The following is a 21,189-nucleotide window of genomic DNA, read 5'->3' as shown; positions in this document are numbered from 1 at the left end:
AATGTTGAATTTTGGGAATTGAGTGCAGATTTTGTGCCATGAGACCATCCAATCCCTTAGAGGATCCTTGCTGCTTGGTTCAGCCATTCCTTTCCCTTTTTCTTTTTTCCTCTTGGTGATCTGACATAAATTCCATACACTGGTAACTGATATTGCATTTGCAGCCTTTGCTCTTTTGAGTCTGGAATTTTAAGGATATGTTTGCCTTAGAGCATCAATCTTCTAATTCTTTCTCTTGTTCCTCATTGTTTGTCTCTATTGCAAATAAAGCTATATCAAAATAATGAATGATATCAATGTCCAATAGATCCCTAAAATTCATACTTTGTAGTTCTTTTTGCTCATGTACCTTTTTTGAGTGTGTGGCAGGAGAGTGTGTAGGTAATACCTGTCTACTATGTTTGGCTTTTTATGCATATTTTGGAAATACCCTCTGCTGTCTGTGTATGCCAGACTAATCTAGTTCACTAAAAGATCTTCCTGTGAAGGTTTTTTAAACTGGGACTACCTTCAAACCTGAATCACTGTAGAGAACCAATGAATTTATAAACATTACTTATTTGTATCGTTGTGGGAATTGGTTGCAATACATATACATAGTCCTCATGGGCTGTAGTTAAAGAATTGCCAAGAGAGAGACTTTTCTGGTGAATCAACTTAGCTGAGGACTAAATAAAGACTTATCTTTGAACACATGGCCTTGGTGGTTTCCTCAAAGCAAGAGTGCAGCATCACCTGGGACACATAAGAGCATCTCTGGACTTCAGGTCTTTGCCAGCCTCCCTGGTGCTCCTGAGACAGTGTTGTTGCTCCTGCCAGGCTCATCCAACTCACCAGCTGCACTATGAGAACCAGTGCAAGGTTTTACTTCTTTGCTGCTTCTTTATACTCCTTTCAGACTATAAAATGGGGACTCTGAAAATAAAGGTAAATTTCGCTGTTGTGATCCAGGAAAAAACTGAAAGTAAGATATTGCTAGCAGGAAATAGTGTAGGTTGTAGCTTGCACCTTAAGGTCATAGGTTGCTTGTCTGTTGTTGCTTAATTTCATGCTTCATTTTGGAATCTGCCATCTTATGTATGGATTGTTTTCCATGCTGTCTTAAATAAGACCCTTTTAATCTTTGTGTGAACTTCTGATGGTTTTTATCTGTCTTTATTTTCCTGTTCAGTTTGTATTGCACTGTATATTGTCCAGTCTCCAGTTCTTGAATTCTCAAGTCTTATTTCTTTTAAATGTGAGAACTCTTTTTTTACTGGCTGTTTTGTCTATTTGTCATTTTTAAGACGTGCTAATGTGCTTTGTCTTGTCTCTTCTCTGACACAGATGATTTTAATGCTCTTTGCTATTCTCACTTATTTTCCATTTGTCCAATTCCCAGTTGTACAGCTGACTTCAGGAGGTAGCAGCTGAAGGCCAGTACCTGGCTCCCATCTGGCCAGGGGCTCTTGTGCATCCAGCTGACCATCTCCCAATGGTTCTTCAGGGGATGGGGTGGGAAGATGGGTCTGAATTACAACACATGGCTCTTACCAACTGATTTAACTGGCCAAGAGTTAAAATTCTTAGTCTAATTGCTTTTCCCCTTCTCTCACATTCTTTCTTGCCTTCCTTCTGAAACAGTTTTTTTTTTTTTAATTTGTTAAAGGAAAAGTATACCAACTTTTACATATGAAGTGGATTTTTACAACTGAGTTATAAATTCCAAAACCTAGGTGGTTTATAATGGAAACACTTAAGAGGGAGAGGGGAGGGCGCATTATATAATACATATGTAACCTTCTTCCCTCTCTCTTTAGTGAATAGACCGTTTAAACTAAATTAAGTAAAGGATATAAATTCTGTTGTTTCAGTTTTTAATATTTCATGGCTGATTTTATAGATAAAAGTTACATTTAATAATAAATATGAAGAAGAATTTATACAGCCTGTTCTAGTTTGATATGGAACAGCAAATCCCATTTCTCTGTAGCTGTAAAGAAAATTCATTATAATGTCTTTGATTGTAAGAGATGTCTTCATTGTGATTAGTTACACTGATAATAAAACAATCTTTTTACAAATGGCACAAGATACATGAGATCTCATGTGTCTGCCTTTTAATAGCATTGAATGTGTGCATTTGCTACCTTTATTCTGTAGTCCTTTAATTTATAACTGGGCACTTTTAAATTCTACAAGTTATTAAAAATAATCTAATATAATTTAATTTTTCTTTTGAAGCATTCTGGAGAGTGAGTTATTAATGCAGCTAAACATTGTTAATTGTTGAGTTTTCAAAAAATAAACTAACTTTAAAAAGAAGTGGGCTTATGTAATTTAATTCTGAATAACAAGTTTTGTAGATAAAATAGTGGAATCTGGATATAATAATAGTGGAATCTGGATATGGCATTAATTTACAAATCCTTTTTAAGCACCTAAAGAAATATCTTGATTTTCAAATGCCCTATTCCCAGTGAATTCAGTTGAATTTAGATGTGAATAGGTATTCAAGTAATTTAAAACACAGATAGTGTCATGAAGATGCCTGGGTAAAAACCTGTCTTGATGGCAGGGCCCAAAGAGTGGTGGTGAATGGAATTGCATCCAGCTGATGGCTGGTCACAGGTGGTGTTCTCCAGGGCTCAGTACTGGGGCTAGTTCTATTTAATATCTTTATCAATGATCTGGACAAGAGGATTGAGTGCACTCTCTGTCATTTTGCAGACAACACTGAGCTGGCCAGGAGTGTTGATCTGCTGGAGGGCAGGATGGCTCTGCAGAGGGATCTGGACAGGCTGGATTAATGGGTTGGGGCCATTTTGTGAGGTTCAACAAGGCCAAGTGTTGGGTCCTGCTCTTGGGTCATGAAAAACCCCAGGCAGCACTACAGGCTGGGGGCAGAGTGGCTGGAAAGCTGCTGGTGGAAAAGGACCTGGGAGTGCTGATTGACAGTGGCTGAACAAGAGCCAGTGTGTGCCCAGGTAGCCAAGGAGGCCAGTGGCTTCCTGGCCTGGGTGGGGAATAGTGTGGCCAGCAGGAGCAGGGCAGGGCTTGTCTCCCTGTACTCAGCACTGCTGAGGCTGCACCTTGAATCCTGTGTTCAGGTTTGGTCCACTCACATCAACAAAGACATTGAGGTGCTGGAGTGTGTCCAGAGAAGGGCAGTGGAGCTGGTGAAGGGTCTGGAGCACAAGTCTTAGGAGGAGCTGGGGTTGTATAGCCTGAGAAAAGGAGACTCAGGGGAGACCTTAACATTCTCTACAAGTACCTGAGAGGAGGTTGTGGCCACTTGGGGGTTGGTCTCTTCTCCCAAGTAACAAGTGACAGGACAAATAGAAATGGCCTCAAGTTGCATTGGGGGAGGTTTAGATTGGATTTACAAAAAATTCCTTTACTGAAAGGGTTCTCAAGCCCTGAAACAGGCTCCTCATGGAAAGGGTGGAGCTTAGCATTCTTGGAGGTATTTAAAAGATGTGTGGATGTGGGACTTGACATGGTTTAGTGGTGAACTTGGCAGTGCTGGGTTAACAGTTCGACTTGATGAACATGGTCTTTCCCAACCTAAACAATTCTATGGTTTGGGGAGAGGAAAAACTTTGTGAGAGATTCGTTAAAAGGGGTGTTAATTTATTTTTTCCATTGTACATGCACCTAATAATACTTAGATGTCCTTAACACAGTAGTACAGAATGATATTGATGAGAAAAGTGTAATGGTTCTAATAAGATCCTTTGCATATAATAATAATAATTACATTGCCATGATTTGTGCTGGTACAGGGGGTCAACCAGTGAAATCTTCTGTATTGGTTAGTATATAGAAAAAATATCAGATATTAAATCCTGGGAAAGTGGTGCATCTGCTCCAAAATTTTAAATTGTAAAATGGAATTGTATTTTAAATTCTAAAATGGAATTGCAGGGTCACTGTTAGAAGTGAACTCCTTTCCTGTTTCATGTGAAAAGAATTTGGTGCTTTGGGATGAGAGAGGCTGCTTAGCTGACAAAACAGAAGTTGCATTTGATTATCAAATACTCATGGAATTTACTAGAAAGTGAAAGTCTGTATGATAGCTCTTGGGGAAAAATAGGATGTGATGCTCAAGTCTTCTAGAAAATTCATGATGGAACAGCACACTTAATGTTAGGTTTCACTGTAAAAGACATAAACGAGCATTTTTGCTCTGTTAGCAGTAAGGTTTAATTTGACACTGTTGTCTCTTTTCCATTGATGATAACAGCTAGGCAAAGAGTTAACTTGTATAAGTTTTTCCCAGGGTGAATACTAGAAAAAAGTCTGTTGATGAATGAAACAGGTGACTAAATATTCTTTTTACTCTCTGAGAGATAAACAGGCTGTACCAGGACTCTTTACTGTAGGAAGCAGCCCCTTGGAACTGCAGTCACTTTCTGTGCCCACATTGCTCAGTCAGAGGGACTGACTCTGTGGTCTGCACTCTGTCAACTGAGAGCTGCCAAAATGCTGCCCTTCTGTGGGGGGCAGATCTGGCATTGAGTCCTGGCTGTGCTTTGCTGTGGTAAGTCACCACGTGGGTCACCCATCTTGTGGTCCCTCAGATCCTGTGGGTGTTTGAGCTGAGCAACAGCCTGCTTAGTGATATGTCAATTTTTTCCTGCCAGGAAAGTGTTGGAGCATGTGCAATTTATTACTCTAGCTTGGTCTCCCGGTACTTGCCCATGGTTGCTACTGTATATGTTTTCTGTGTTCATTAAAACCTATTGATCTTGGGAAAGTTTGTGATATTGATTTCAACTTGGCGTTTTTCAGGGAATTAGTAGCATTCTTAGTAATAACACTCTCCTAAAACATCCCTGAGAGAAAGAATGATGATGTATTGAGGAAATACAGAGTCTCTGCAACCAAGTTGCAGTTCTGCCTCAACTCCCAAGGTCCCACTGCACGGTCCTTCTGTGACCTCCTGTGATGCCCAGGAACTGTGTCTGGGCAGGGTCCAGCAGCATCTGCACTCCCTGCTCAGGAGGGCCTTGGGGAGCAGAAGGCCATGCCCAAGGCCACCAGGTTGACCAGGCACATCTTCCTAGTCTGTGGAAGAGGAGGGCTGTGGTACCACCCTGATCACGCCAGGTGATAGTGGGGCTTGCAGTGGCTCTGTGTGGCTGCTGGGCTCTGGTGAGAGGGAGAGACTGCACACCTTGGGCTCCATTGCTGATATTTCCCAGGGAGCTATTTGATATTGTGGTACTGACTGGAGATTGGAGTTTGATTTGATAAACCAACAGCAGAAGGAAATGTGTTGCAGTCTTGTGTAGCTGTTAAATAGCATGCTTCAAAATAGGGAAAGGGTTTTGTACACTTAAGATACCCAGTTAGCAAGGTGCAGCTCTTAAAGCAGAGTGAAGCTTTATAATTTTAGTAGGTTTTAGGGAAGTGGACCCCAGTGCAACTGCTCCCTGTTGCTACACCCCATGCACCACTCCTGCAGGAGAGATGAAAATGTTGTCAGGTGATTCCTTGTTTGGGAGTGCAGTTGAACATGTGTGCCTCACACAAATCACTGTGCGCATGCTTAGGCATATTGCTGCTTCTGGAAGAGAGCTGAGTTTCAGGGACTGATTTAGGCAAGCACCAAATTTGTTGTATTGAAACAAATAGACATGGAGGGAAGTGGATACTGTTAACAAGCAGCGGCTTTGAAACCTTCATGGTATTTGTTGCCGAACTATCAGTAAGTGTGAATGCTTTGGACTAGTAAATGGGGGTTTTAGTGATGGTGCTATCAGTAAGAGGCTTCTTCAGTTCCTTCCCTCCTTCAGTTCTATCTGCCTAGGACCCATTCTGGGAAGATGTGGTTTCATCATATGGGCTGCAATAGCAGGTGGAAGCTGCTCTGACATCCTCTGGTCTCTCTGTGGGATAGCCATGCCTCATTCACCTTCACTCTCTACCTGCTGATCAAGAGTGTGTTTTGCTGGGGAGAAGTGGGAGCCTGCTTGGCCTTCATCCTCTTTTTGGTCCTCAGCTGAAGTGCAGGAGGCTTTTGTAGCTATATGGCTTAGTTCTTCTAGTGAAGGTCTTGAGGATGGGGAATGGAAAAGGCTCCATGGTATGCCATAGAAGTATCCCTTGATTGCTATCACAGGCACCACAGAAGTCATGAATAATTTTTATATCATCCCATATTGCCAGTGCTTGGACTCACATTGCCATGGTCACACTGGTACGCCTCCCGTTGCTGTCTTATGTTGGTGTCTGTCTCTTGACACACACAGATGTGTCACAGATGGAAATTTGAGTAAAGGTCATTTGGAACCCCTGAACTGTTCTGAGTACAGAACTACGTAGCATTAAAGGTTCTGCAGTGACTATAGCTGAAGCATGGGTTTGTTCAGCTGAACGTAGGTAACAGTTACTTCTGGAGGAAGCCAGGCTTTGCACAGCTATGCATAGTTTGTTACAGTCATGATCATCTAAGCTATTGGGGGAAAAATCCCTCTCTGTGTTGCAGAGGACATGGCAGCACTGTTGTTACTGCTTGCATGTTTTACAGGAAATCATTTGAGGAGAAAAGCTGGGATTTGCCATGCAGCTTTTTCCTCTGCTTGTTAAGGGTTTACCCTCTCCATAGCTGAGGTCTGTGTACAGCTATCACCTTTTTACACTGATTCCTAATGATGGATATTAATTTCTTTTGGGTAGAAGTTAAATATAAATATATAAATATGTAAATATAAAGAAGGAGAGGCTGGTTTGTTTGGTTTCCTGAAGTATGCTGGAGAACTGCCTGTGCTGGAGGCATTTGGGACATCATCTATTACACAGAGCCCTTCTGAGTGCACGCTGGTGTGAGGCAGCCCCCTGCTTCCACCATGCTTCTCCCCAACCCCTCTGTTTTATGTGAGTAACCCAGCTGGAAAATCAAAACTGATTGTGGGACTGAGCTGAAATACTTCCAGTGTGCTAGCTTCAATTTCATTGAAGAGAAGAAGAGGATTTGTTTCTAATAGTTGGATTTTTGAGTATATCTGTGTGTCTATCATAATACAGTAATTTGATATAGATAGACATGTAAATATTTACATTCTAATAAATATTCTAATTGAATAATATCAGCTGTCATTTCTTTAGATATGCCTCCCAATAGAACATATAACACGTTTCTGTTTGATCTGCTTTTCTCAGATGGAATGCTATTACTTCCTTGTATGTAGTGGCCACCAGGGGTCATCAGAATGCTTTTATTTTTATTAACATCTCCTTTTCTTTAGAAGCATATGTACACTTTGTATTTTCTGGAAACTTTGTTAACCTATCACACACAAGATCCAAAGTCTTTATGTTACCTGTTTAGCCAAAAATTCGTGCAGCTCTTTTCAGATGAGCTTCTTGAAGAGGCAGCAGATAAGGAAAACAGGGTGCACAAGAGTGAGAAGCATGGCCACAAATACACCGATTACTGCATGCATTCTTCTCTTGATAATATAGCTGGTGATAAATACAGTAGCAGTAGACGACAAATGTATCCCAGGCTGGGATGGTAGAGGCCTCTTGTTTTCTGTATGAAATGGTAGTTTTAAGCAAGAGGCCAACAAAACCATCCTTTTTTGTCTTTTGGATTTAATTTTGAGCAAAGGTTGATGGAAATGTAGTAAGTCTTCACAAATATTAAACACCACAATGGCCTTCTAGGAAATTAATACTCCTTATGTTTTTAAAGGAGAAAATAGGGCTTCTTAGGACCAGGTTTCTAGGGTAAAATTTTCAAGAGCAAATTTACAAGTAGAAGCCATTGCAACTTGCTTTTATCTTTGGCTGCCAAAGTTCAGGAAAAATTTAAGACTTCCAACATTTTTGTCAAGTGTCAGTGATAGTGCCTGTGTTCTCTGATGAATTCCAGTGTGGTCCACTGTACTTAAGAGGGTACTACAGCCAACAGTACAAAGGGATTCAAATTGCATTTTACTTTTTGCTTCTCTCTACTTTTAATTGGTGTACTTGGTGAGAATTGTATCTTGCACGAAAGCATGTAATTTAAAGAATTCCCACAAACCACAGAACTTACTAGTGTGTGTGGAAAATGGTATTTCTTTCCTGGAAATTTCTTTCCTGAATCTGATAAACTCTCTAAAAAGAAGTGTTTTGCGAATACTTAAAAAGTGCTTTTCATCCATAAATATCCCAGTGCTATATGAATGCAGTCTTTCTTGGATCCTCAGAAGTTTCTATTGAATATTTTTATTGCTATTGTTACATGTATGAGTTGCTCTGCAAACAGAATTCTTTGATTTTAAAATACAAAATATACAGACCTTCTTAAATTCTAAAAAATTGAAAATCTGGAGGTTATATAACATTTTTTAGGAGATACTAGTGCATTTCATCTGATTCTCTGTCTTGCAGGTACATTCCTATTGATTCTGACTGCGCTTGAAATGAAAAATGTATATCTGTGTGTGTCTTTTTTGACTTCCTCTTCAAAGCTGATCTAGATAGTGGTCCCTGCTGCATTTAGCAGCATTTGGCTCTTCTGAAATGAGTGGATGATGAACTAGGGAATCTTTGTGTTGCCAGTTTCTGCCCACCTGGAAGGACTCTGAGTGGTTTGGAAGCAGAAGCAAGCAGGATGTAGGTGCATTTCCCTGTGATACCTTTACAATTTTTTCTGGAGGCCGTGAGAAAATGAAATGAATGGGCACAGCTAACTCCCCATTTTCAGTGGTATACAGAGGATGACTATCAAGGGGCTTTTCATTTTGTCACTTGAACTATTTTGGATAGATCTGTGTGAAATTTCAAAATCTTTAGTCTTGGAAGTCTGCAGCTTATTTGGAAGTCTCCTATGGAGATTTTGATGTCCTAATAAAGTGGTGGCTTTGTGTGAAGAACAGGCTCATGATGCAAAGCTCGAAGTCCAGCATTTTTGAGCTGCAAGGGAAAACAAATATTTGTTATGGATGTCATCAAATTTTCCTCAAAAGAAAGGTGATCTTTGTTCCATTTGAACCGACAACCATATTGTCTCCTGTATTCCGTTATTGAGGAGACTGTTAGCTTGGATTTAGTCTTTCTGAAGGAAGTGAGGTAACTTTGTAAGGCCATAAGACAGACATATGATTTGATGTAAGAAGGATGTTGTGCCCCTGAGAAGATGCTTGTTTGACACAAAGGTTGTATGTTGAGATGAGTTGTTAACATGCAGTTTTGTGCAGGCTATTTAAGGAGCTCATTAAAATGATTTTTCTTCATCGCATCCATGATTTCATTGAAAGTATTAATTGTCTGAAAGGGGGAATTTTTACTGTAAAAAAAGTGAAACTCTGTTTTCCATATGTCACATCCCTTACAAATGCTGCAGATTGGGCATTGAATACTCGGAGACAATAGTACTGTGGCTGAGAAGTGCTCTGGAAATTTTAATGCCAGGATTAGCATAAAAAAAAGAGTAAAGTTAGTACTTGTAAATAAACTTTTTTTGTGTGTTCTTCTGTACACATCCCTACACCTTCTCTTGGTATATGACCAAAAAGAGAAGTATATAAAATTGTATTAATCATCAAGTTAAGGAATTTTGAAGTTTACTACAGGTTTATCGTTCATCTCTAAATTAGTTGTCCTTTTGAAATTAATTTAAGATTACTACTTTTTAAATTTCATCTGAGGATTAGAGCAGTGCAGATCTTACACTGGAAAGCTTAACTGCACTGTGTTCACCTTTTGGCATAGTAAGACATTATATACTGTTTTTTGGACTGGTGGTAAAAAATTAGAACACGCAAATCCAATGTTTTCTATTTTCATCAAAGAAAACAGCTTCTGTCCACAAAAGACTTCTGCTTGTGTATAGAAGTGTAGCAGACACTATGTCAATATACAAAAAAGCTTTGTACGAAGAATATGAAAGTGAGTTGTTATCAGGTAAAAAATGGTGGTGGCTGCTCAAGAAGTGCTGTTTTTCTCTTTTTTATGTATGAATTTTCTACTTTACAGATAGTGAGATGATGCTGAATTGTGATTGTGGGATGTCTTTAAAATTAGTTTAAATATCAAAACAAAAACTTCACAATTCTGATGGTTTGGAAATCCCAATAGATGAAAGGGGAGAATCTTCAGCTATATTGGTTTATGTGATACAGCCAAAATACTACGTATTATGCCCTTGCAATTTAAAAATGTGTGTCTTACACATCCATATGGATTTGGATAGTTGGGCTGTGCAGATGTAGCATATGTAACAAACATGCTGCTTTTGAAGATCTTAAAAACATGTTTCACTTCTTTCAGATATTTAGAGAATTATTGAAGAAAAGCACTATGTTTGAGCGCCTATTTACAATAGAACTACTGAGCTCAGCTTTTTCTGAGCAAAAATTTTGAGGCCACAATAGGTTTCTTTCCAAAACTCAGGAACAGCACTGTGCTGCAAAGAACCTTAAAATGCATTAGGTAATGTATGACTGTCTCCAAGCAGAAGAATTTGTTAACCTGAAGCTAATGTGGCAAATTAATTTTTGGTCATATCCTTTAAGGATCTGTTCAGCTATACTTGATTTATATGAACATTAACAAAAGATTTATGTTACAAAAAGTCAACCCACTTTTGAGTTAGAACAGCTTCATTTTGAACATAGAATATGATGTTAAGAGAGCACTGTTTGACAGAACCAGCTTTTAAACTATGGAAATACAAGGATTTGACTGCTGTCTGCTTAGCTGGGGATTGATCCTGTGCTGCAGATTTCTGCTCTGCTGTACCTGGCATTACCATTGGCGCAGTCCTGGAGCCTATATAAATAAGTTTTGGTTTATTTATGCAATACTTTAAGTGGTTATGTATTGTTGCACTTTAAGCACTTGTTACTTGTAAAAATGTTTCCAGATGATGCTTTAAAAGATGAAGACAGCAGGAAACACAACAAAATTTGCATCTTGCATTGATTTTAGTCTTGTTGGTCCATGAATAAGGTGGTTCAAGAGCTGATCTTCCCCATTCATACTGCTGTATGAGTTTGGCAGCATTACATTGCTATCATACTAACAAGTAGGAGTTAGATTTAAGCATATGCTTAAGGTGCTGTGGCTTCAGGGGGTTGCTTATTACTTCTAGAGTGTATTCTTTGATTAGGTTAATAAAATTCCAGATGCTAATTTGCTTGTGATGATGATTCCTGTGCCAGACTAAGGCTTGATCCAAGATTAATTTTGCAAAAAGAAACCCATTTGACCTTATGTGGTCACTGTGACTTCCAAACTTTGAGTGCTGTTGATGCCTTCTCCAATACACCGATTCTTCTATATTATAATACCACTGGAGAATGGCCCTTAATTAGTGTAGTGGCTTTGTTGAGAGCAGAAGTGAATTGGTTTAGGTAGATGGAGGATTAGGACCTCTCAGATTTATGATCAGTTTGTGCTTCACCATTGTCCTAGTACCCGGTGACAAATCTGGGAGAGAGCTTTTGGGTCAGAAGCTTACAACAGAGGAAGCACTACAGGCTCTTTTTGTATAGAGGCAACTAATGGTGTGCTGAATGCCTGAGTAGTGATAGCCATTCCTGCAATATATCTGTGCAGGAAGGAGCCCACAGCTGCATTTGGGTGTGAGGCACAAGTCTGCTATCAAGGAGGCTGAGCTATGTGCTATTGAAATTGTGTTAGAGGCATGGCAGTGTGATCTGAGCAAAGGCTGTAGCAGGAAGGAGCTGAGACTTGGTCCAGTGCTCCAAATCTTGTGTGAGATGTGGAGAACTGAGCAGAGCTCAGCAAATTGCTGATCATGGTACCAGCAAAAAGTATTGATAGTAACCTTCAAGTGCCTGTCAGAAGATGCACTCTTGTCCTACAGGCAGCTTTAAGAGAGAGCTAAAAGAAATTGGAGGCTATTTAATTCGTTAGACTAATTAATATAGGGGCAGTTTTAGAGAAACAGCAGCAAGTGCCTCATAGTTGTTTTCTTTCATAGAGAATACTTTCTGGATTTTGGTTTCATGCAGATGCAGACTCCCATGTAGTGATATTTATATATAACAGATTATATGGAAGTGGGATGGAGGCAAATGTAACTTTGGGAAGGGTGTGCAGGGGTAGACTATTTTCATGGAAACTTTGATGTGTGGTAGGAATGAAGTTGGTAAAGGTGTATCATTACAATACCTTGCCACAGGTAGCCTGCTGTGCAGCTGGAGAGAAATTGCCTTGATAATGCTTATTGGTTGTGGGGGTAGATGTGAGGCTGTTGACTTCATTAGGAGAACTGCCTGTAAATGGAACAGAGTGCAGTCCCAGTCTGCATGCTAGAAGTTTGTCATGAAATGACTGCAGAGATAAGGAAATAAGCAAGAAGTCTGGGGTGTAAGCCATTTTAGCATATTTGTATTACACATGTGATCATTTTAATTTCATACTGGGGTAATTGGTAGCACCTATGAGGTTTACGTTTTGTATTTTTCACTTTTCTAGCAGCTAGTTTGTAGTTCTTACTACAAACAGCTTACAAAGATAAAATAGAGGAAATACATTTTTTTCCTAAGCACTAGAAAAATCCATAACTGGTGCAGTTGAGTGGGAGAGAAGGTTGGACAACAGAACTGGGATTGCGATCTGGGCACAGACCAGGATGAACTTCTGTTGGAGAATTACTGAACAAATCTGAGAAATGAGGATAAAGCTGCAGAGACTGTGTGCAGATAATCAAATATCTCTTTTAGGTGAGCAAGTGGCCAGTGGAGGTGAGTTGAATTTCTGGGGGAGTGACAGAAAAGGTAACATTTTTGTTGATGGAGAAACTTCTAGTTATCCCAATGCAACTTTTGATAATGGAAATGTTCAATGCCAGTATTAGTTTACTGCTGGACAAGTTTTCTGGTAAATCTTATGGTTTGAGAGGGAAGTATCCTATAAAGAAGATGGAGAATTGGTTCGAGATTGCAAATAGTTTTGTACAGCAAAGGAAAAACTGCTGCTCTTCCTCAGGCCATTCCCACAACTGGTGCTCTTCCCACAATTTGTGGTGGGCTGGGAACCTGCTGTGAAGGTGCAGCAAGGCAAAGGACCCATGGTTGCTTGTTTAAGGATGTACATGTGACACTTGTCACTGAAGTAACTTGATATTTTGCATTATATAAATAAAGCTGTACTGCAGTTAAACCACATCATTTTCATCTGATCTTTTTCTTCTGTATCCCAAACTGTGCTTATAACCTTTTCGGGGTAAGCTTGCACTTCAAAGGCTTCATCTGCTCCTGCTATTAATTGCTGTAGTGTTTTTGAACATACTAACAGTGTGCTGACTTATACCAGATGAGAATATAGCCCTGACTGTTTTCCTTCTGACTAATGGTGATAAGTTTCCATCATGGTTTTATGAAGAAACAAAAATAGTAGTGCATAAGAATGGGAAAGCCATATTTAGGGGACAATATTATGATCCTCCAAAGAGCTGTTGTATCTAGAAGTGGTTATTCTCTTGTTATTTAGGTATAACTAGCTTGGTATAGGTTTGGTCAGTGCTTCAGCTCAATGAGAGACCTACAGTTGAAAAACTGTTCAATATATGAGACTAATGTGCATTCAATTCCTTAGGGGGCTTCCACAAATTATTCTTAAGGAGAAAAACTCTTTTTTACTTCCGTGGGTAAGAAGTCCAACTGATTTGAATTTATTTTCTCAGTTTAATACTCTCCTACTTTGTCCTCAAATTTAAGCATAATTATTTTTTTACCATGTACTTGAATAGCTTTTTGTACCCTACGTTATCTGTATCAACATTGCAATTACTTAATCTTGTCAGGAAGTACTTACAGTTGTGGTCATGGCCTCATTCAATGGGTAACTGAACAAAAAACTGAATACTTGGATCTGCAGCAAATTGATGTTTAAATCACAGTGTAAAGCACATAGATAAACATTTAGTATTTAATCATCTGTTAAAATGAAATGCATTTTCAATTCTCAGTTGCTTCATATCAAAATGAAAAGGTAATAAATGTCAAGATTTGATTTCCCATCCCCATCCCTCTTATAAACTGTGTTGGTAGCATCAGTTTTCTAGTGGCGGCATCTTCTTGGGAGCAGGAGGGTCACACTGGGCAGTTGAGCAAAAGCTTCTGGTAACTGGATTTGAATGGTTAAAGTTTGTGCTGGGTCTCAAAGGTGCTGCCCTTCTCTGTATTGTTATTTCATGACTTTTTGTTTCTCCTCCCTCCTCCCCAGTTGGGAAATGATGTTTTAGAGGATATTTTAGGAATGATGGGAAGCTATACTTGCAGCATATTCTTTTAGAACATGGTTCTATTTGTGTTTTCCCTCTTTCTCTTTAGCAGGTAATCTAAGCAGAGGAAGGAAAGCAAGCTGCATACGTAAAATATTTAACATTTATGCTGGCTTTGTTTTGCTTGTTGCGGTCATGATTATTTCTCCTGGGAACTTTTAAATTTGGGAAGCTGACTTTCTAGCTCAGGAAAAGTAAAATATTCCATGACCAGTTCCCTGAAAGCCGTTAGTATTTTGTGTCCCAAATATACTTCCAGAAACAAAGGTCATGCTTGTCTGCCCAAGTCTAAAGCATGTAGAAAATTACTTGATTACATAAAAACTATGGGATTAAGTGTTTGCTCACATTTTGGTCATTACAGTGAGAGCTCTGTAACTAGAAGGTGGTATAGATACCATGGTGAAATTGTTGCCTCATATCTTTCATTATGACTTTCTTCCTGCCATTATTTTAATTTTCTATATTGCATGGGGTTTTTAAAATTTGATTATTTTAACCCTTAAGTTTGCATAAAAGAGTAACAGTAACTCTTTTGTTTTGTAGGTGCTAAACCAAATGATCTTCAATTGGTAGTATCACTGTTAAGAATGGATGGGGAGGAAAATAAGAAGAGTGATGATGTTGATGAGAATTTACAGGTTGAGTTGACAGAAGAATTCCCAAGAAATACATCAGGAGCAAATGCTGGATGTGACTCTTCATCTGAGCAGAAAACAAGGCTTACATCAGATGAAGTGTTCAGGGACCTTGAAAAGAAAGAAAAAGAGAATGGCACAAACAAAACAGCACTTTCAGAATCACCGAACCTGGATGTTGTTGAAGCAGAGAAACCTGAAAATGTCTCCAGGAAAAGAAAGCTGAGTTCTTCAGAAGACATGAAAGATACTGGACGGAAATTGCAAAAAGTTTTAGCTGGAGAATCATGTGATTTAATAGCTGGAGCTGTAAAAAAGGAAGGAGTCACCAGTTGTCCTGATAGTGACATATTTAATTCCGATATCCTGTGCCTACGATACGATTTCAGATGTGCTGCTGATGATGCCATATTGAAAATTCACAAGGAAAATAATCATTCACAAGATGTGTCAGCTGCTGTTTCTGATAGATTGTATTCTTCAGAAGAAATTAGTGTTGTCTGTACAGCTGGAAACATAGACAAAGACCCTAAAGGCAAAATAAGTGATCAATGTTTACCCTCCTGCTCTGATAAGGAAAAACATGAACAAGAAAGCCTCTCTAAACCATCCAAAGAGCAAACACACCCTCACTGTAGTTGCATAGGTGAGTGTAGTTCAACGTCGCATATGCATGTTAAGCGAGATCGTGAGAAATCCAAGATATTCTCTTGTGATCTTTGTGGTTTTCAGAGTGCTGAAGAAAGTCTCCTAAATTCTCATTTCCTTGGCAAGACTCACCTTCGACGCCAAAATCTTGCTGCACGGGGAGGATTTGTACAGATATTGACAAAAAAATCCTTTAAAAACCAACAATCTACTGCAACCAAAGAGAGGAATGTCAGGGCAAAACCTGGGAGCAATAAATTAAGGGCAAGAACTGCTGATGCAAAAGAATTAAGTATTTGCAGTGCACTGAAAGGCTCAAAAGTAAGCTTTTCTAAACAAAATGATGGCAGTGAACTTGTTGAAATGATACCATCTTCAAATACTCCCACTGAAAAAACAGATACCATGACAGAAGAAACGTCGCTTTCTTCTGGTACAGAAGGAAATGATAAAGTTCAAACTGAAAAACTAGGAATACCGGGACCATCAGAAAATGTTTTGCAGAAAACAGAATTGCTTCCAGCTACCAAAAAGCTACTTAACAGTTTACATAGGACAAGGAGATTTGATAAACTGAAACACAAAAGAAATGTTTTCTTGTTAAGGTCTTCATTTGGACAAAGTAGGTCTTCTAGATTAAAAAGGCAGGTTAGAAGAAGATACAGGTTGTTGGGGAATAGTAAGAGACCCAAATGTGAAACTCGGAGAGTACATGAAAAGCCTATCTCCAGCACACAGCTTAAACATGGTGAATCAAGCCCTGTGTCTCACACAGAACTAGAAACAGATGCTAAAAGTAATTGCAATACTGCTGCAGAAATACAAGATCTTACTGAATATAAGCCAAATACCCTTTCTTCTAGCACTGCAGGTGCTAAAGATTCTGAAGTTAAACTTATTGCTGATGATGGTGCTCTTCATACTTGCATGGATTGTGGTCATGTTTTTCACGACCGAGAAAGTTTGGAAACTCATATTGTAAAGCTTCATACAAAAAGGATCCAGTTTCATTGTCAGATGTGTAGCTATTCCTCTGGAGTCAGGGAAGACATGAAGCAACACTGTCAGGAGAGTAAACACCAGATGGGTGGTTGTAGCTTTAATTGTCAACTCTGTTCATTTACCAGCTTGAATATGGACAGCCTTCAAAGCCATATGAGTGAAGTACACAAAATGTCCCATAGCTGTCCAGCTTGCGTTCTTTTTTTTCCATTGGAAGAAGAGCTGATAAATCATCAAAAAAATGAGAAACACGATGGTTCATTATTTCAGCAAGTTACTCCGTTGAGTAACAGTGATCAGACCTTGCAAGTGGTACCTTACAGTGACTCAGTATCGAACAATAGCCAAAGACTTGCAAAGGAAATGGAAGTGTCAATGCAAGCAAAAACTCCAGACTCTTCCTTCATAAATCATAGAAATGAACTAAAGCATTCTGTTCTGAATAAAACCCAATTTCAATGTAAAAAGTGTTTTTATAAGACAAGATCTTCCACAGTTCTTACAAGGCACATAAAACTCCGACATGCCCAAGAGTATCACTTCCTTTGCAAAGCATGTAATCTCTACTCACTGAGTAAGGAAGGAATGGAGAAACATATCAAAAGAAGCAAGCATCTTGAAAATGCCAGGAAAAACAACATTGGACTACGTTTTGAAGAATGTATTGTAAAGGTTTGCGTTGGTGTTGGTGGCATTAAATCAGTGGTGGATACTTCCATTGCTGGGAGTGGAAGTACTGAGTTGGATAAAGAAATTAAAGATGTTTCATCCTCATCTGTGGAAAACATATCGAGAAATAAGGAATTTGTTCTACTTGAGCAAAGGATTGGTGAAAATGAATTGGTTTTAGCTGATGCGTCCAGAGGAGGGAAGCCTAAAGGTACTATTTCTAGGACATGTACCCATTGTGGCCTTTTGGCCTCCAGTGTTACGAATTTGACTGTTCACATCAGGCGAAAGCACAGTCATCAGTACAGCTATTTGTGTAAGGTTTGCAATTACTACACTGTCACCAAAGGAGATATGGAACGTCACTGTGCAACCAAAAAACATAAAAGCCGTGTTGAAATAGAAGGATGTGGAAAACAGAACTCGGAGATCATCGTTAGCCCTGAAGGAGGTAATTTTGAATCCATGAGCAAGAAGATTAACAGCCCTATGACTGCCTTGCCTGAGCATCTTGAGGATGGTGGCCAGTCATCAGATTTGGAAAATTCTGTCTTAGACAATCAGGAAGTTGGGCGAGGAGATGCTGAGTTAAAAGCTGCAAATGCCAGTAGGCTACCAGATATGCAGCCTGGTAGGAATCCACTGAATATAAACAAACATGTGTTGCTGGAACCAGCGAGGGTTGCTCAAGACTGTGACCCAAGCTTCCAGAGGAGAGCCATGGGTGCAAACGACAACAAGTGTGTACACTGCAGCTTCATTGCTCATTCTGCTGCTTCTTTAGAGCTGCACGTGAAGCGAAAACATACAAAACAATTTGAATACTACTGCATGGCTTGTGACTACTATGCTGTTACTTGCAGAGAGATGATAAGGCATGCAGCAACAGAGAAACACAAAATTAGAAGAGAATCTTACGTTTGTTCTTCTTCTGGGGAGGAAGCAAATGCAGCAAATATCACTAAAGAAGGAGCTGCTTTGCCTCAAGAGGAGCACCATCACAGTGCAGGAGAATCAAAATTTAATTTAGATGAAAGAAAGTGTGGCAATGATGCATCAGAAGCTGATCATATGAGTAAAAGCCTTACTGAGTGTACTAACATAAATGAAAACACATCTCCAGGAATGTCTAAAGATGTCAATTCTCAAAATGCAGTAGGACATGAACTTGATAAGGAGTCTGCAAATGGAGGAGAAAACCCTTTTTGTGAAGGATTCCGGCAAACTCCTCAGAACGATAAAGCTGTTGAACTTGTCAAGGAAGTGTCAGTTAAAGAAACAGATACTTGTGAGGTGCAGAAAGGTAAGCATGGTCAGGAGCTGCTCAACTCAGATGATTACTGCACTGCGGAAAATCAAAACAGATCAAGCCACACAAACTGCAGTTCAGAAAAAGGTGTGGAGAGCTTGGAAGAAAGTAGTGGAAACCCAGAAGCAGAGTGTAGAGACAAAGACAGTCTCACAAAAAAATCACTGAAGAAAAATAACCCACTTATGCTAAGTCTTCCAGAAACAAGTAGTGCAGTAGAGCAATCAAATTTTGCTGGAAACACTGGAGAAGCAGTACAAAATAGACATAGTTTAGATGGTAACAGAAGTTTCAGAGAGGATCCTACTGGGGAGGAGGAAGAAGCCCTTATGGAAGCACAACGTGAAGCTGAAGTAACTATAAATAACAATGTTTGGGAGGCAGATGGCTCAACAGCTGAGGGCATGCAAGAAAGTAGTAATGAGGCTTTAGGAACAGTTATCAGCGCTGATGATAAAGGAAAGGCAATGCAAAATGTTGGCAAGTTTGATTCTTCTATAGTGAGGTTAAAAAGTCATCAAGATGGGGAGGCCACTGACCATTCTGCAGAAGGACAGATGTCAGGGGCAGTGAAAGCTAGTGAGCTCACAGTGACAGCAGACACTTCAACTAGTGGTGGGAAAAAGAAGAAGTCAGAAGGAACTTCCCTTGGGGAATCGACACGTATTCGCTGTGATGACTGTGGTTTTCTAGCAGATGGTTTGAGCGGACTAAATGTTCACATAGCCATGAAACATCCTTCAAAAGAAAAGCATTTTCATTGCTTACTCTGTGGAAAATCCTTTTACACAGAAAGCAACCTTCACCAGCACTTGGCCAGTGCTGGGCACATGCGAAACGAGCAGGCGAGCGTGGAGGAGCTGCCTGAAGGAGGCGCAACCTTTAAGTGTTTGAAGTGCACGGAGCCCTTCGATTCGGAGCAGAGCTTGTTTCTCCACATCAAAGAGCAACATGAAGAGCTGCTGCGGGAAGTCAATAAATACATTGTTGAAGACACTGAGCAGATAAACAGGGAGAGGGAAGAGAACCAAGGCAATGTCTGCAAGTATTGTGGGAAGATATGTAGAAGTAGCAATTCCATGGCCTTCCTAGCTCACATCCGTACCCACACAGGTATGGAAGCGCTGTCGTTGCAATTGGTCTCTTTCAAACAGTGAATTATACCATTGGTCTTTTTCTGCTTGTTAAGCCTTTTTATATTTCTTAGGAACTGGCATTTTTATCGCCTGATAAGCCCCTGATGAAATTCAAAGTTATCTAAAAGGCTATGAAAATACAGTGATCAAAGGGCAGAAAATGTAAGAACATTTCAAGTACAGTCACCCTTCTGCTTTTTGTTTCATATAGAGAGATTTTCTTCCTTTTAATCTAATTTGTAACCATTCATTGCTTCTTATATAATGAAGCAGTGGTGGTTTGAGAGATCAGTTAGCTGTTCTTTCTAACTTCCTCTTCTGTGCAGTTGTTTAGTATCCAAATTGCTTATTTCATTTCATTAAGTGAAACTTTCAGCATTACATAATGCCTCAGAATAGACATTTGATATTACATCACTCCTAAATAAATACCGATAAGAAACAACATTTTTTGCAGAAATAAGTTGCAGTGGTTGGAATTGGTCAGCCTTTTTGGAAGGTGGTATGCAGTGCTGATGTGTTGCACAGGGATGTAGCATCTGATTTAGTTTCTGTGCTGATCACACTTTAAATTCATTTTTATGTTTAATTTTAAGTGGAAAATTTAAAAACATTTCTGTAGAAAAATGCATAAGCTGCAGTTCTAAATTTATGTAAAAATTCACTGCGATGTTTCTATAAACCTGCCATACATTCTTTATTTTAAATAGACAGCTTTTCTAAATCACTGAGCTCTGCTTAGACAAGTGGTGTCTCCATGGTTGAATTTATGAGTGGATTTGAATAATAAATTCACATTTCAATGAACATATTTTCATTAAAACTGTAAGGTTTATTTTACTGTACTTTTAAATAATGGCTTATTATGGAAGCTATAGTTTAAATTCATGCAGTATTTGAAACTTAGTGCATGGTTACAAGGAAGAGAACAAAAAGGTAACAAAAAGAAGCATAAAAGAATGGTAATTCCTGGCATAATCCTAAAATAGTTTTGTAAGTTTTTTTTTATGAAAAGGCAAGGGCGTGACTGGACAACAAATCCTAAAAATTAATCTTGGGGAACAGAGACATTGTATTTCAAACCTTTCAAAGTATTTTACTATAACTGCAGCATTCATGTATACCAATAACTCACATACTTAATACTTTCAGCTTTACTTCTGTCCTGTCAATAGCGTAGTTATCTGTATTGCTTCAGCTAATATCCAACTTGGAATGCAGTGTTAAGTCTTCAGAGGGATGCTCATGTTCACATGGTCAGAACAGCTGTATAAGCCCTTAATATGCCCTCTTACGGCAGATAAAACTGAATAAAACTAAGGGGGAGGATGCTAATGGAGCTCTCTTTAGAATTCTTTATGCAACTGTCTGGTCAAGACATGTTGCTTATAATTGATGTGTCCATTACTTGAATTCTCTTGTAATTATAGTCAATAAGTCTTGTAAATGTGTTAAAGCTCACTAAAAGCATACAAATTCAAGAACAGAGTAAGGCTAATAATTTAAAATAATCAATGTAGGCATTTCAGCACTTAATTTCCCTTGTGTGTTGATAGC

The 21,189-nt window shown here is 39.1% G+C and overlaps 1 protein-coding gene across 3 annotated transcripts in view; it reads left to right on the top strand.

The window, feature by feature from the left end:
- The window catches only part of ZNF407 (zinc finger protein 407), a 332,122-nt gene that overhangs the window by 10,831 nt on the left and 300,102 nt on the right, over positions 1-21,189 (top strand). For all 3 annotated transcript variants that reach the window (XM_059857216.1, XM_059857224.1, XM_059857233.1), the window contains exon 2: positions 14,777-19,609. In XM_059857216.1, coding sequence (XP_059713199.1) covers positions 14,821-19,609 — 4,789 coding nt within the window. In that variant the 5' untranslated portion in view covers positions 14,777-14,820. The remainder of the gene's footprint in view (positions 1-14,776; positions 19,610-21,189) is intronic.

Source organism: Haemorhous mexicanus, chromosome 1 (assembly GCF_027477595.1).
Source record: "Haemorhous mexicanus isolate bHaeMex1 chromosome 1, bHaeMex1.pri, whole genome shotgun sequence".
NCBI classification, from domain to species: domain Eukaryota; kingdom Metazoa; phylum Chordata; class Aves; order Passeriformes; family Fringillidae; genus Haemorhous; species Haemorhous mexicanus.
This window is presented reverse-complemented; position numbering and strand designations above follow the sequence as displayed.